A 13,504-nucleotide genomic window follows, 5' to 3' on the forward strand; every position below is an offset into this window, starting at 1 on the left:
TAACATTCTACGCTTAAACAAACATGGTTATTAGTTTTAGGTAATTATCTATTGTTATACCCACGCACATGCTCGAAGTATCCCCTTTTATCAGCATTGAAATTAAAATATGTCACCCTGTAGATGAAGCTGACATCAAAGCAAACAACTTTTCTTAAAATAAAAATGAAAGTATCTCCAGATCTTTATTTCTATCTCGTCTGCGGGGAATATGCCAACCCACGGGTCATTGACCTGCTCACTGCCTGCCTTGAGAAGCCTGTTTATAAAGTCCCTTTTTGGAAATGGATAGAGCTGCAAAGTTTGACATCAGAGGGATGAAAGATCGCTGCAGAAAACCTGCCTGCTTAGAAAGTGAAACAGGTCCATAGCCAGCCCCCTCTGAAATTTTGTAAAACTACTATTTGTTTGCACTGACGAGTGAAAATGTAGACATTAGATATTCTTTTGCTCAAAACTTCATATAGGCTAAATTCACAGAATAAAAATAATAAATATCACATTCGTCCATATAATTTACTAGCCGAAGTCAAAGTAGCGGGAAGTAATTAGAATGTTCAAGGAACAAGGGTTGTGTGCAAGATATTGGGGAACAAAACTATATTCATTTGGATCATATTTCTTACATTTTCTGTGTCCTATATTAACTTCATTTAATGACCCCCCCCCCCTAACACAAACACACACATAATGTACCTGCATATAATACTGTTAAACTTCTGAAAGTGGACTTTGTTTAAAGCCCCCTCTGATAACCCGTGACACCCTCCCCCTGGAGATCGATTCCCGCTACGGGCCTGAAGAGAAATTGCTTGTGTAATTTTTTTATTATATCCGTTTGTTTCTTCTGAGAAACAAATCTGTCCGCAAGTATATGTTGAAACTACTAAAATATAATTTTAAAGACCTGACATTTATTTTCCATGTTTCCTCCCAACAAGAAGTAGCAAAACGTTTGAAAGAACAAATTTGAGGTAGGAAATTGTAAATTTGCCCTTTATTTTTTCACGAGAGTGCTAAGAGCTCTATTTAAAATCTGAAATGCTTGGAATATCACTCAATAAGGGACTAAATAAAGATGGACGCCAATCTTGTGTTCTGAATTGTTCACCTCAAAAAGCCCAAATGAAAACACAATGAAAATTATTCTTTCAAACTGAGTGCTGCAGTCACAAAGAGGTAAATGATTGATTGTGCCAGCAATAGGACTGTTCTCAAATGTATGATTAGTCCTGCTTTTCTTATTTTGCATCACTTTTCTGCCTCTGTAGGCAAATTCTAACGATGAGCACGAATGATGGTTACTTGAAATTGAAGAAGGAACACTCGCAGAGAAACAAACACCCATGCTCACCATTGTATTAAATTTATGGATACTCACAATAAAATAAAATGATACACTGAAGCCCAGCCCAGGATTTGAACCTGGAATTTTCGGTGGGGTTGACTGCTCAACCACCTTGACAACTAAGGTTGGTTCATGTCTTAAATCTCAATGACTGACATCCTTACCAGAGAGCTCAATGAGAATGCCCTGGAGAAAATTTTCTTGCAAACTTTGTGGGCTGGAGAATTTGCATTTGAAATAAAAGACAAACTGTGATTAAGTTAAGCACACAAATCACCTCACACCACGAATAATGTAAACAGACAAAGTCATGTATGATTTACAACCAAAGTATTAACCAATTTTTTGTGTAGATGACTGCCTTGTCTCTTTCTCTACTCTACTATTACAAATTGTGACAAGTTGTTAAACTATATTCACAAAGTTTCATGGGAGAGGAAACGTAATTTGCGGTTTGCTTGAATTCTGAACAACAAAAAAAAAGTTGTTTTTTTTTGTTTTTGGTGGTAACTCTATACTTGAATCGTAAGAATAAAAACTGGAATGATATTACTAATGATGCAAAAGCACAGAATGTATCCATAATTTCGAAGTTTTTCACATTAATGATGCTACAAACATCTGTAGCCCTCTGAGGCCAGGGTGTTCCAAGTAACTTTACTTTGGGTGACCGTGGTCTGCACATCCCATCTGGCTTTAGAGACTGGAGACTGCCACATCTTTTCAAGTAGCTTCTCAATTGTCCTCACGTTGCTGGGTCAACCCAAAATTTCGGAGGTTCCCACGGGCACCGAAACAGCTCGCATCAAAGCTAGAGCACTAACCACTATGTTACACGGAGCCCTCTTCACAGTAATAGGTATGCTTAAATTTAAGTCGTTTTTTTGTTATCTAACGTAACTTTTTCTAATTTCATCTACCATCGTCGTCACTATCAGCCCAAAGAACAGAAAAGTGCATGTTTTTATCATTGTGGTGCTCATTTGCCTACTTGTTTTAGAAGTTTTCAGTGCCTACATATCCCCACCCATTAATCAAGGGGTCCTGGGTTTGATACCCGGTGGAGGCACATAGTGGTTCGGATCCCACTTTAAACTATAGGCCCAGTCCCGATTAGCCTTACTGGGCATAAAATGGACTTAAAACATCAAATCAATATCCTCACCCATACTCATTACTTTTTAAAAGCAAGAGCATTACATGCATTGCAGTACTGGAGTACCAAACACACTGAAGGAATTTCATCTTACCGTCAGAGAAGCCCTGTTGCGGTTGTAAACATGAGGACATGAAAAGAACCCAGCGGTCGGTCCTTCAGGGGCTAGATACCTACTCTTCTTTTCAGCTTTTCTCAATTTGGTCAGATGGTAAATTCCAAGAGAGCGGAGTGGCGCACCCTCAAATTTGTTGTCTCTCAGCTTGAAGAGTAAAAAAATAACCATTTTATGATTCCTGTCCTCTGTCGAGAAGTAATATAAGACAGGAAATCGAGGAAAGTTGCACAAATACGTTGCTGTTCCTTGTCGACGAATTCTGTCTGATGGCTTGACAAGAATGGACACACAGAAATACGAGAAATTCAACTTTGTTATGGTGGAATTTTTCATTACACAGGAATTATATTTTTATTCCTTTTCTTCCCTCTATTCGAATGCAATCTCAGTTGCACACACAAGAAATTAATGAATTACTGATTTAGAAGCGCTAGGCCCTGTGCGGAGGTACGCATCGCACACCCCTAACGGCGGCCCTTTATAAATACCATTAACCCTTCCCTCTTTCCCTTGGAACACTGCTAGTGATGCTGTTATATTTTAAATGTTATTCATTTCCTAGTTGTTTAGTAATGTTCTCCATTTCCTTACAGCTCAACACCAAGCAACAACATTCCTCTGATGAGGATAGTTCAATCCGTAAAGCACACAAAGAGAAGAGGTTCAAAAGTTCTGAAGGAAGGATGGATGGTCCATGTCACGAATAAAGATCGAATGGTATGTAGTTCTCGGCTGGGGCATATTCTACCATGTTGTTTTGTTTACCGACTATAAACCAACTTATTTCATGAATAGAAATTGCTGGAAAATTTAAAGTTGTCAGACTGAAGTTTTTATTTTAACTGCATGCCTGCAATGGTGTTTTATTTCTATTATATGTAATTAATATATAATAAATACAGTTGAGACTGCTTTATAAGTAACTCAGTTCTGTGTAATTCTGCTTTATACGTAAATTACTGTAGGTCTCTACAGAATATAATTTAAAAAACATGTTAATTAAACCTTATTTGTATGCAATGCATTTGTACATAATTCGGTGTTATACATACTAATTTTCATAAAATACTGTTGATTTGTATGTAACCAAGCTACAACAGTATCAAAGAAGTATACATTTCTTGTAGTTACAAAAACACAAGGCGAGTTTTCAACAAGTTGCTAGAAAACAAACCAAAATGTTTGATTTCTTTAAACCAGAGTCAAGTTCAAAATGAATCTATCTATCTCTAATGTTTAAATTCTAACTATGTAGGCCTACTGAATCATATTTTGAGTTACATTTGAACATTGAACAATTTGTGAATTTTCTTAGTGACAATATTAATATTATGAGAGATTCCATGTTAACATTAAAAGTGAAAAGATGTTTAAGTTCAGTATTAAAAATTCTAGTTCACTAAAACTATAGTGCCTACTGCAGTACTAGTACTTATTTCAGTTTCAAAGTGTTCACTAATAAAGTGGCAAATGTAATGTATTTAAGAATCAAATTTTAGATTCGTTAATTTACCACTTGATGACAGAAATAACCTGTATTATACTGTATCTTGTTCCTCAAAATATATACAATTACAGTATTTTAATAATGATATGATATGGTATATAAATCTAATTTGAAAGTAATCCTCAGTTATATGTATTATTTTCTCTTCACCTTGACATACATATAACTCAGGTTCAACTGTATATACAATAAATAATAACCAAGTGAAATTTTCACAATACACCACTAGTTCTTGGAACAATCTCTTACTTCTCATGCACATACTTTAATGTCCATATAAAGAAACACAGCGTGCATTTTCTAAAGCAGAAAAGAATCAGATTTAACTGCTAGGTGTGTAAGATTTACCGTAGATTTCCCCCAAGGAAACAAAAGTCATACATGCTCTTTATCATATCTTAAGCTGGGTAAAATTTATAGCAGAGCTTATCTTGTTACGTTTCTTTGTAGCGAAAACGGCACTACTGGCGTTTGGACACGAAATCCATAACTTTGTTTCAAAGCGATACTGGTAGCAAATACTACAAAGAAATACCCCTGTCGGAAATATTGGCTGTCGAGACAGCACGTGTGGGTCACGGAGGTAAGTTGAAACAAATTAATAACAATATTATGGGATTAGAACAGTGCTATGACAAAATATCAGGTCGTAAATATGAATTCAATGTTAAGGCTTTGTGTGTATTTTTGCTAATAATTTTAGTAAGATGGCAGTGAGTAATCAGTAGATAGTGATTATTAATCATTGATTGTTAACAATTTAAATATTAAAATTCCTACAATTACTTGTGCGTGGGACGGGCTGTTATGAACTTTTTGTTAATACTGGTAAAGGATCACTATAAAATTTACCAACTGTTGTTCTACTGGTCTGCCATAAAATTGCAAATGTTCCTTGAAGAATGGGAATGGTTCATTAATTAGTGTTTGTAATTGCATTATGTGTCTGCAATGGATTTTAACTTTGAAGAAGAAACTACATATTTAGACTTACTTTTCAAAAGTAACCCGTCAATTATTTCTGAAACACCTGGTATGTTTATATACATAAATATAATTACAGAATGGCAAAAGTTTGCACTAAATTACATGCTGTTTATGGATGAATTGGATCAGTAAAATTATTGTTAATTTTACCATAGAAAAGGTGCAATGATATGCCTATATTGGTCGATAGAAATAGAGTACCAATTAATATGTTCAATTCCTTATATATATAAAACTCCTCTTTTCGTGAAAATGTAGTTATGTGTTAGGTTGGAGAACAGTCGCAGGCTGAACCTCGCCATTCAATAAATAAAATTTGAATTTGAATTTGAATTAAACTTAGAAGTGAAGTATAAAGTACTATCAACATTTCAGTGCTAGAAGTAAGTTTCTCCTAAGTTTCAAATTCTTGCTCATAGAGGACCACTATGTTTATTCTACAACAGCTAAACATAGTAAGTTATTTAAATGTGCCTATTTGCTCAAAATTATCTTGAATGGAGTTACGACACTTGTGCTTTGAACCCCTCAATTATACTAAGATCCATAAATTCCAATCTTGAAAATAGTTCTATAATTTTTTTGTTGCACGTAATAACATAAGAGTTTTCTAACAGTCTGTGAGATTGATTTCTGATTGGGAAAATAATTGTGCAAGTAGTAGTAATAATAGGTTGCATTCTAGAAATCCTGAACTTCTAATCAGCATGGAGTGTGTATAGATTTCTATTCTTGGTTGTTCTTGAATAAACCAAATACAGTTGAAGAACAGTAAAAACACATAGATATTGCATGATATACATTCTGTAATGAAATAAGCGTGTCTAGGAAGTGTGTGCAATTTTTTTTAAATATGTACTACTATGTGAAATCTAACAATTCATTATTTTCCTTTCAGATGTTATGCATTGTTTTGAGTTGAGAACTGCGAACGTGGATTATTACGTTGGGGAAGATCCGTATTTCGGTCAAAAAGACACTTCCAGCATTCCTCTACCTTCTGCGGAGAGTGGAATTGGCGCTCACTTGGCGAAAAATTGGGAGACTGCCATTCGGCAGGCGTTGATGCCCGTTACATCACAGGCTTCCACGTACAGCCAAGGTAAGAACATTTGCTGCTTTTTTCCATTCTGAACGAGAGAAATCATTGTATAAAGTGAGCTACTTGTGAAATTCACTATTGTCAGATTTCAGTTAATGCTAGCCCATGTTGTCACACCCATGTACTGACATCTGCCATTTGTCAGTTTAGTGGTCAGCGGGGGTTACCCTGTTTACCACCAATAAACTAACTTTTTCTCATATATTTTTTGTACATTTAGCTTTCATATATGAGAAATCGCTCATTATGTATTATGTAAACTATTAAAACAGACTTTTAAGCCCGATTTTAAGTACATTTTAAGTTTATGTACGCCACTGATCGTTCTGATTTCCATCCCAGTTGTATTCGGGGAGGGTAAGGGAAACAACAGGAAAGTAGGCGAGTGGTTCTTTGAAAGCCTGTGCCCTACACGCTCAGTTCCAACGCTCCAAACAAAATTGGTGGGAAAAAGGTGCTTGGTCCTTCCTGTATCTGTTCTGGCCGTGGCAAAGCCAGTGTTGTTACGTGAAGGGAAATCCTGGGAAATTTTATGAAAAAATATTAAAACTGACAGAAAATTTGAAGTTGATAGACTGCATTGATGTTTTATTTTTATTATATCTAATAGGGGTATATATTAAATATATATATAAAAGAACTCCTGGGTTTTGAGGCTAAATATTTTATTAAAAACTGAAACTCAGGAAAAAGTAAATACATATTGTTGAAGGTAATGTTATCAAGTTTTGTTTGCAATTTAGTAAATTCCAATGTGTACCCTGTTTGTAGCATGGCACACATCCAAACAATAATTGACTTCTTGCCACGTCCTGGCCAGCATGTCTGGGGGTGGTGGTTGCCACAGATGAGAATTCTTTGCCTTAGATGGTTGACATCTTGAATTTTCTCCGCATAAACCATGTTCTTCACATGTCCCCATAGTAAAAAGTGTAAGGGAGTAAGGTCCAGACTTCTTGGAGGTCATGGAATAGGTCCTTTTCTTCCAATCCACACTTCCAGTTTCTTTAAACGCCTTAAGTCATTGACGAGTGATTTTGTCCGAAGGCTAAACACCACCATACTCGCATCGAAAGTTCCGCTGTACAGTAATAAGAGATCCAGTTTCTACAAGCCATATCGTACACTGCACCTTCTGTTTCGGCATCACCATTTCACTGAACTGCACTGACTGTGTTCGGCTCGGCTCTGCCACTTCAAGGTCAACGTTGCACAGCATTGCGAACCTTTGTTGGAATAAACTCCAAACAGCTTGAATAAAAGTTGATGAGCTAATGATTTCAAAGTAATTAACTAACCTGAGTTACGTAATACCATTTGCGCACTATGATTGTTTAAAACCCAGGAGTTCTTTTATAGATACCCTGTATATACAATAAATAAGAATTGTGATAAACCAGGTCAAATTTTCAATTATTCTACAAGAATTTAATTTTCTCTCTCTCTCGTTGTCATGAATAATCTTGAAATGGAAATATTGAGACCTGTGTATTGTAGAACCCAAATTAGTAATATTTAAAACAATCAATGTTCTGATAAATGCATACTTGTTCTTCTTATTTCAGAATCTGATGCAAATAGTGAGAAGGAAGAGCGAATTACCGATATCAGCCAACTGTATCAAATATTTGCGGATGAAGTGTTAGGTTCAGGACAATTTGGAACTGTTTATGGAGGTACTCATTGTTTTCCCAATTGTTATTTCTTTAATCCACCCAATTTCTGGTTCATTACATGTACTCAATCTTTGAATTACCTTTTACATTTCAAAATGTTTAAATTTTTTGGCACATTAACATTAACAACATATTCTGAAAATATCAAAACGTAGTTAATTTGCTTTCTTTATAAAACTAGAAGAAAAGTGTTTGCACCACCACCAAAGCCATGAATGTGCTAAATCTTACTTTTTAGATAAAAACATTTTAATATTCAATATCCTGAAAAAAATAAAAACAGGCTTTATGTTGGTAAATGTTGTCATCAGTAAAGTATCAACCCGCTCATGGCTGTTTATTACATCATATAAGTTACCGTAAAAAAAAATATAAACAAAAAAAAGTCAGAAACTGCACTAGGTAAAAGAGTCAAAATTTGCACATTTGTGGTTTTGGCATTGGTGCGATGATAAATAAAGAACACCCACTGTTTTCTAGTTTTATGTAAAGTGCAAATTAACTCTGTTATAGCTTTCCATTCCTGGGGAAAAAAAATCATTGAGATTTTCGTTAAAATTACCCTGAAATGAAGCATAAGTCAATGATTGTAGATTTGAACCCCAGATAATTGTTGAGTGTTTGTAAACAATTAAGGTCTAGCCTCCATATATCCCCCCATTATCCAAAAATAATTAACACATGATTGTAGAGATTTGTATTGTCTGTTTCATCCAGTACAGACATACTGATGTATTAAGAAAATGCTGATAATATTTCTACTCTGGTAATCAATAAGTAGCTTTTACTTTATGGAAAATTTTGCTGTATCGTCGTACCCCGCACACGATCTTAAGCTGTGTAGGTTGAAAATGTTAAAACATTAAAAAAACAAAATGTGTGGTGGAGGCACATAGTGGTTCAGATTTCACTTTAAACTGTAGGTCCAGTCCCAATTAGCCTACATGTGCATAAAGTGGACTTAAAACAACAATTCAACAATTATAAATGAACTACTATCTGGCTGAATTTTTAGCAGGTTCAATTCCTGGCGGGAGTTCCAAAATTTCAGTGCTTATCTAGAATATGGGTTATTGATATTGGTAAAGTTTCACTATTGGTGAAAATTTCATAACTTCTTTCTAGTAAAAAGCCCACGCAATGTGTATACAGTGTGCTAGGTGCCAAGCATAAAACCAGCATGTTATAAGAGCTATTATTTTTCCTGTGACTTCCCTTTGTCACTGTGTACAATGCCAAGATTTTTCCTTTCAGGTGTCCATCGGAAATCTGGTCGTGCAGTGGCTGTGAAAGTGATCGACAAGTTACGATTCCCTACGAAACAGGAGGCTCAGCTAAAGAACGAAGTGGCAATTCTGCAAAACCTGTCTCACCCTGGTGTGGTGAACTTGGAACGGATGTTTGAAACACCCGAGAGGATCTTTGTGGTGATGGAGAAGTTGAAAGGAGACATGTTGGAGATGATCTTGTCGAGCGAGAGGGGTCGTCTATCAGAAAGGATAACCAAGTTTCTTATAACTCAGGTATGGATCAGAATGAAATAAATATTTGTTCATGTTTTCAGAAACAACAAATGTGATGTAATACTCTTTTTAATTTGAACTTCGATTAAGTATTGGGTAATTTGAACAGATGTTTATTCTCCTTGAAATTCCTATTAAAACATATGTTACAAATTCACATGTAATTTGAATTTGTCTTCCCGCACTTCAAGCACTGTTGTTATTTGGATAATTCGAAGGTAGCTATCCAGAGATTGCCATCGGGAAGATAAAGTTTCTGTTTGCTGGTATGCAGCCTCCTCCTCCTTCTCAATAACCTGGGATTTCCCACCCCTTTTGCATGCAGGTGTTTGTCCTTGAACCCAAACTAGCCAATGATTTGTGAAAGTCTTCTTATCTGCCCTCAGTTGTCAGTTGTGCTTAGTCAGGATACGTTGTTCAGTGTCGAAGCATGGTGTGTATACTAGCTTCAGATTAGAGAAAAAAAGTGCAGGTTCTCTTTCCATTAAGTGAAGAGCAGGACCCTGTGGCCGAGTGGTTAGCACATCGTGCTGCGATGCCAAGGGTCCCGGGTTCAAATCCTGCTCGGGCTTGGTTGTTTGTGAATGTCCATTCATCAATTCCATCATTTCATCACTCATCCCCATCTTCGCAAATTAGCCAAGAGGCACAAAACGCGAAGTAAAATAATCTAAATCAATCAATCAATCAACCATTAAGTGAAGAGTTAGTGATGACTTGGTTCACACAATGAATGAAATTGAAGATGATGTTACCTGTGTACAAATACACAAACAAAAGCAAACAAAAATCACGAACTTCTTTAAGTTAGAATAAGTGGCTAATGTTGTTAATGAGATCAAATTAAAAAGAGTGTACTGTATTTATAAACTTAAACATGGATTTACACTATCGATGCAACTGTGTAGTTGATATTCTGCTAATTTGAATTGAATTGATTTTATTGCTGGGCAAGGTTTTTCTGTTACTGGTCTACCACCAGCTTGTAAGTTGTGTGCTACCATCCTCATTGAAACTTGAGAATATTCATTTGAAATGCAAGTGGCAGTAGAGATGGCAATAGCATAAGTATGCGTTTCATGTCCGTCCATCTGTCAGTCAGGTAAAAGATGTGTAGAAAGACAGATATCAGTGATGATGGCACTCAATGCACTGACCTTGACCCTCAATGGAATTTTCATTTAGTCAAGGCTAAATTATGGTACACCTCGATTACCACAATTTTCTATCGTCTTTGACTACCTAGAGTAGACAAAACAAGATGTAGATGATATGGTAAAGCTGATGTTTATTTACCACCTGAGTTGAATAAAAAAATGTGTTCAGATACATTTTTCATAAAATTTCACTGTGTGAAATGTAGAGCATGTGTTAAGAATATATGTGGTCTAGTTAAAATTAATTAACCCTTGTATCATAATCTTTTATCTTCAAAGTCAGATGCACATATATTATATTTAGGATTGAGCTGATATCGATACCAATGTATTAGCAAGTATCCAGCTGGAATTGAATCGTATATATTGAACAGTACTTTTCCCTAATCTAAGTGTCTTGCAGAGTCTAAAATGCACAATTTTCATTGTTTTTGCAACAACATTGTGGAGATAAATGGTCTCTGTGATCAAATGATTACATCATGTGAAATCATGAATAGTTTTAAACAAATTATTTCTCTTGTAGTCTACGGTTATTACGAGCATAAAAACATAGTTTTTCGTTGAGACGTTTCAGGAGAACACATGTTCCCTTCATCAGACATTTATTTTTAGTTTGATTAAAGATACAGTTATAACAATGGTTAAAATTTTTTAACAAAAAAGAATCTGTTATACAATGGATGTTGTCAGTGTTACATTGTTGTAATATAGCAACTTAACTGTGAAACAAGCAGTGTGTTTTATTTTTTATTTCAGATAAAAATTTTGATCACATTTTCTTAAAAATTATGAATCCCAAATATCATCAGGCAATTCAAAATCATCATTGCTTTCACAGATTTTCTTGATGTGAACATCATGATTTTCAATTGCCTGATGATACTTGGGATTCATAATTTTTAAAAAAATATGATCAAAATTTTTATCTGAAATAAAAAATAAAACAGACTGCTTTTCTCACAGTTAAGTTGCTGTATTACAACATTGTAACATTGACAACATCCATTGTATAACTGATTCTTTTTTGTTAAAAAATTGTAACCATTGTTATAACTGTATCTTTAATCAAACTAAAAATAAATGTCTGATGAAGGGAGCATATGTTCTCCTGAAACACTCCTCGATGCCGCAGTGGTAGCATCGTCACCTTGTAATCAAGGGGTTCCGGGTTCGATACCCAGTGGAGCAGGTGGATCCCACTTTAAACTGTAGGTCCAGTTCCGATTAGCCTTTCTGTGCATAAAGTAGACTTAAAGCACCAAATCAATCAAATCCTGAAACACCACAACAAAAAACTTTGTTTTTATGCTTGTAAAAAGCACCAAATCAATCAAATCCTGAAACACCACAACAAAAAACTTTGTTTTTATGCTTGTAATAACCGTAGACTACAAGAGAAATAATTTTACATTGCAAACAATATGAACATACAAGAAAAAATGTTTTAAACAAAGATCTGTAATTGCAATGGGAAATTTATATATTAAGACTTATAAATATTCTGAACTAGTTTGAATTGTTACAATTTTCAAGAATCTGTATCTGTGAGATTCGGTGAGAGTATTGGCAGTCATATTAGTTCAAAGTAGTATCAGCTTCACCCTAATTATATTATTCATTTTGCACTAATGTCAATATTGTATTCGACCCATATCAAATGAATATATTTCTGATCCTGCCGTTAGGATGACTACTTATTTGTGAATATAACTGTGTCGGTTGCATTTTCCAACACTGTACAACATTTAATACTATCCACTTAATATTGTTCTATTAGAAACAAGCTTAATGTTTTCAAGAGAAGAAGTGAGAGTATGGGTAAGTAAATTATATGCATGTGAAATTCACATATTGTACATGAAAATTGTGCATAACAATTTCATAAGGAGACATAATTTGAACATTATCTGATTTGTGTCTTTTCTCTTAACAGATCTTAATTGCCTTGAAGCACCTGCATAGTAAAAACATTGTTCACTGTGATCTGAAACCGGAGAATGTGTTGCTGTCTTCAGATTCCGACTTCCCTCAGGTTAAGTTGTGTGATTTTGGTTTCGCTCGCATCATTGGGGAGAAATCATTCCGAAGATCTGTTGTGGGAACACCTGCATACCTTGGTAAGTTTCTATCCATACATAGATTTGTGTGGTTACGGTTAGAGCAATGTATGTATTTAAAACTGGATTCAAAGCTGGCCATTGTGGACTGCATAGTCGGATGTAGGACAAACAGGGTGTACACTTACTTTGTACACTCTTGTTCAGATAAAGTGGCACATGCTTTAACTGTACAATCTTAAAAAATGTGCCACTTTATGTGAACAGGAGTGTACAAAAGAATGTGGTTCTTTAGCCAGGCTTGTCGAAATGTGCAAGTGGCAGAGTGGGGTTAAGTGAAAGTCACGTGGAGGGGTTGGGATTTGGGTTAGGAAGGTTAATGAGAGAGTTTGTTCATGCTAAAGGGTAAGGACAATATGGGTCTAGAAATTGTTGCTCGGATTGTTGGATTGAGATTTGCTCTTAAGGTAGAACTCTATGGAGCAGAGGCAATGGGAATGAGGGATGCAGGTGTAAGGGAAAGTGACACCAGTGGTAGCAAGAATGGTGTTTGGGGGCAGTGGTGGATGGTTGTTGATTTTCTGAAGGAAGTGGTTGGTAGCATGAAGGTACGAGGGAAATTCAGAAAAAACCCTCAATTTGCGCATGCGCGAGAAATGTCCGGGAGGAGCGACGTCAATCCTGTGGCAGTATGTGCAGTAGTCCAGTAGACAGTGAGCAGTGGAAGGAGAAGGTTGTGTTGCAGTTCACTCTTCCGTTACAACAATTGAAAATGAACGTTCCAATAGCAAAGCCCGCCAAATGTGAAGTGCGTGCCGTAATTCGATTTCTGTGTGCGAAAAATCTTTCGGCGGCTGCGATTCATCGCGA

The 13,504-nt window shown here is 35.7% G+C and overlaps 1 protein-coding gene across 6 annotated transcripts in view; it reads left to right on the forward strand.

The window, feature by feature from the left end:
- The window catches only part of PKD (serine/threonine-protein kinase D3), a 436,529-nt gene that overhangs the window by 415,304 nt on the left and 7,721 nt on the right, over window positions 1-13,504 (forward strand). For all 6 annotated transcript variants that reach the window (XM_083137685.1, XM_083137689.1, XM_083137686.1 and 3 more), the window contains 6 exons: window positions 3,216-3,339; window positions 4,580-4,712; window positions 6,015-6,218; window positions 7,784-7,894; window positions 9,149-9,417; window positions 12,511-12,694. In XM_083137685.1, coding sequence (XP_082993811.1) covers window positions 3,216-3,339; window positions 4,580-4,712; window positions 6,015-6,218; window positions 7,784-7,894; window positions 9,149-9,417; window positions 12,511-12,694 — 1,025 coding nt within the window. The remainder of the gene's footprint in view (window positions 1-3,215; window positions 3,340-4,579; window positions 4,713-6,014; window positions 6,219-7,783; window positions 7,895-9,148; window positions 9,418-12,510; window positions 12,695-13,504) is intronic.

The sequence above is a fragment of the Lepisma saccharinum genome, chromosome 16 (genome assembly GCF_977018435.1).
Source record: "Lepisma saccharinum chromosome 16, izLepSacc3.1, whole genome shotgun sequence".
Classification (NCBI taxonomy): Eukaryota; Metazoa; Arthropoda; class Insecta; order Zygentoma; family Lepismatidae; genus Lepisma; species Lepisma saccharinum.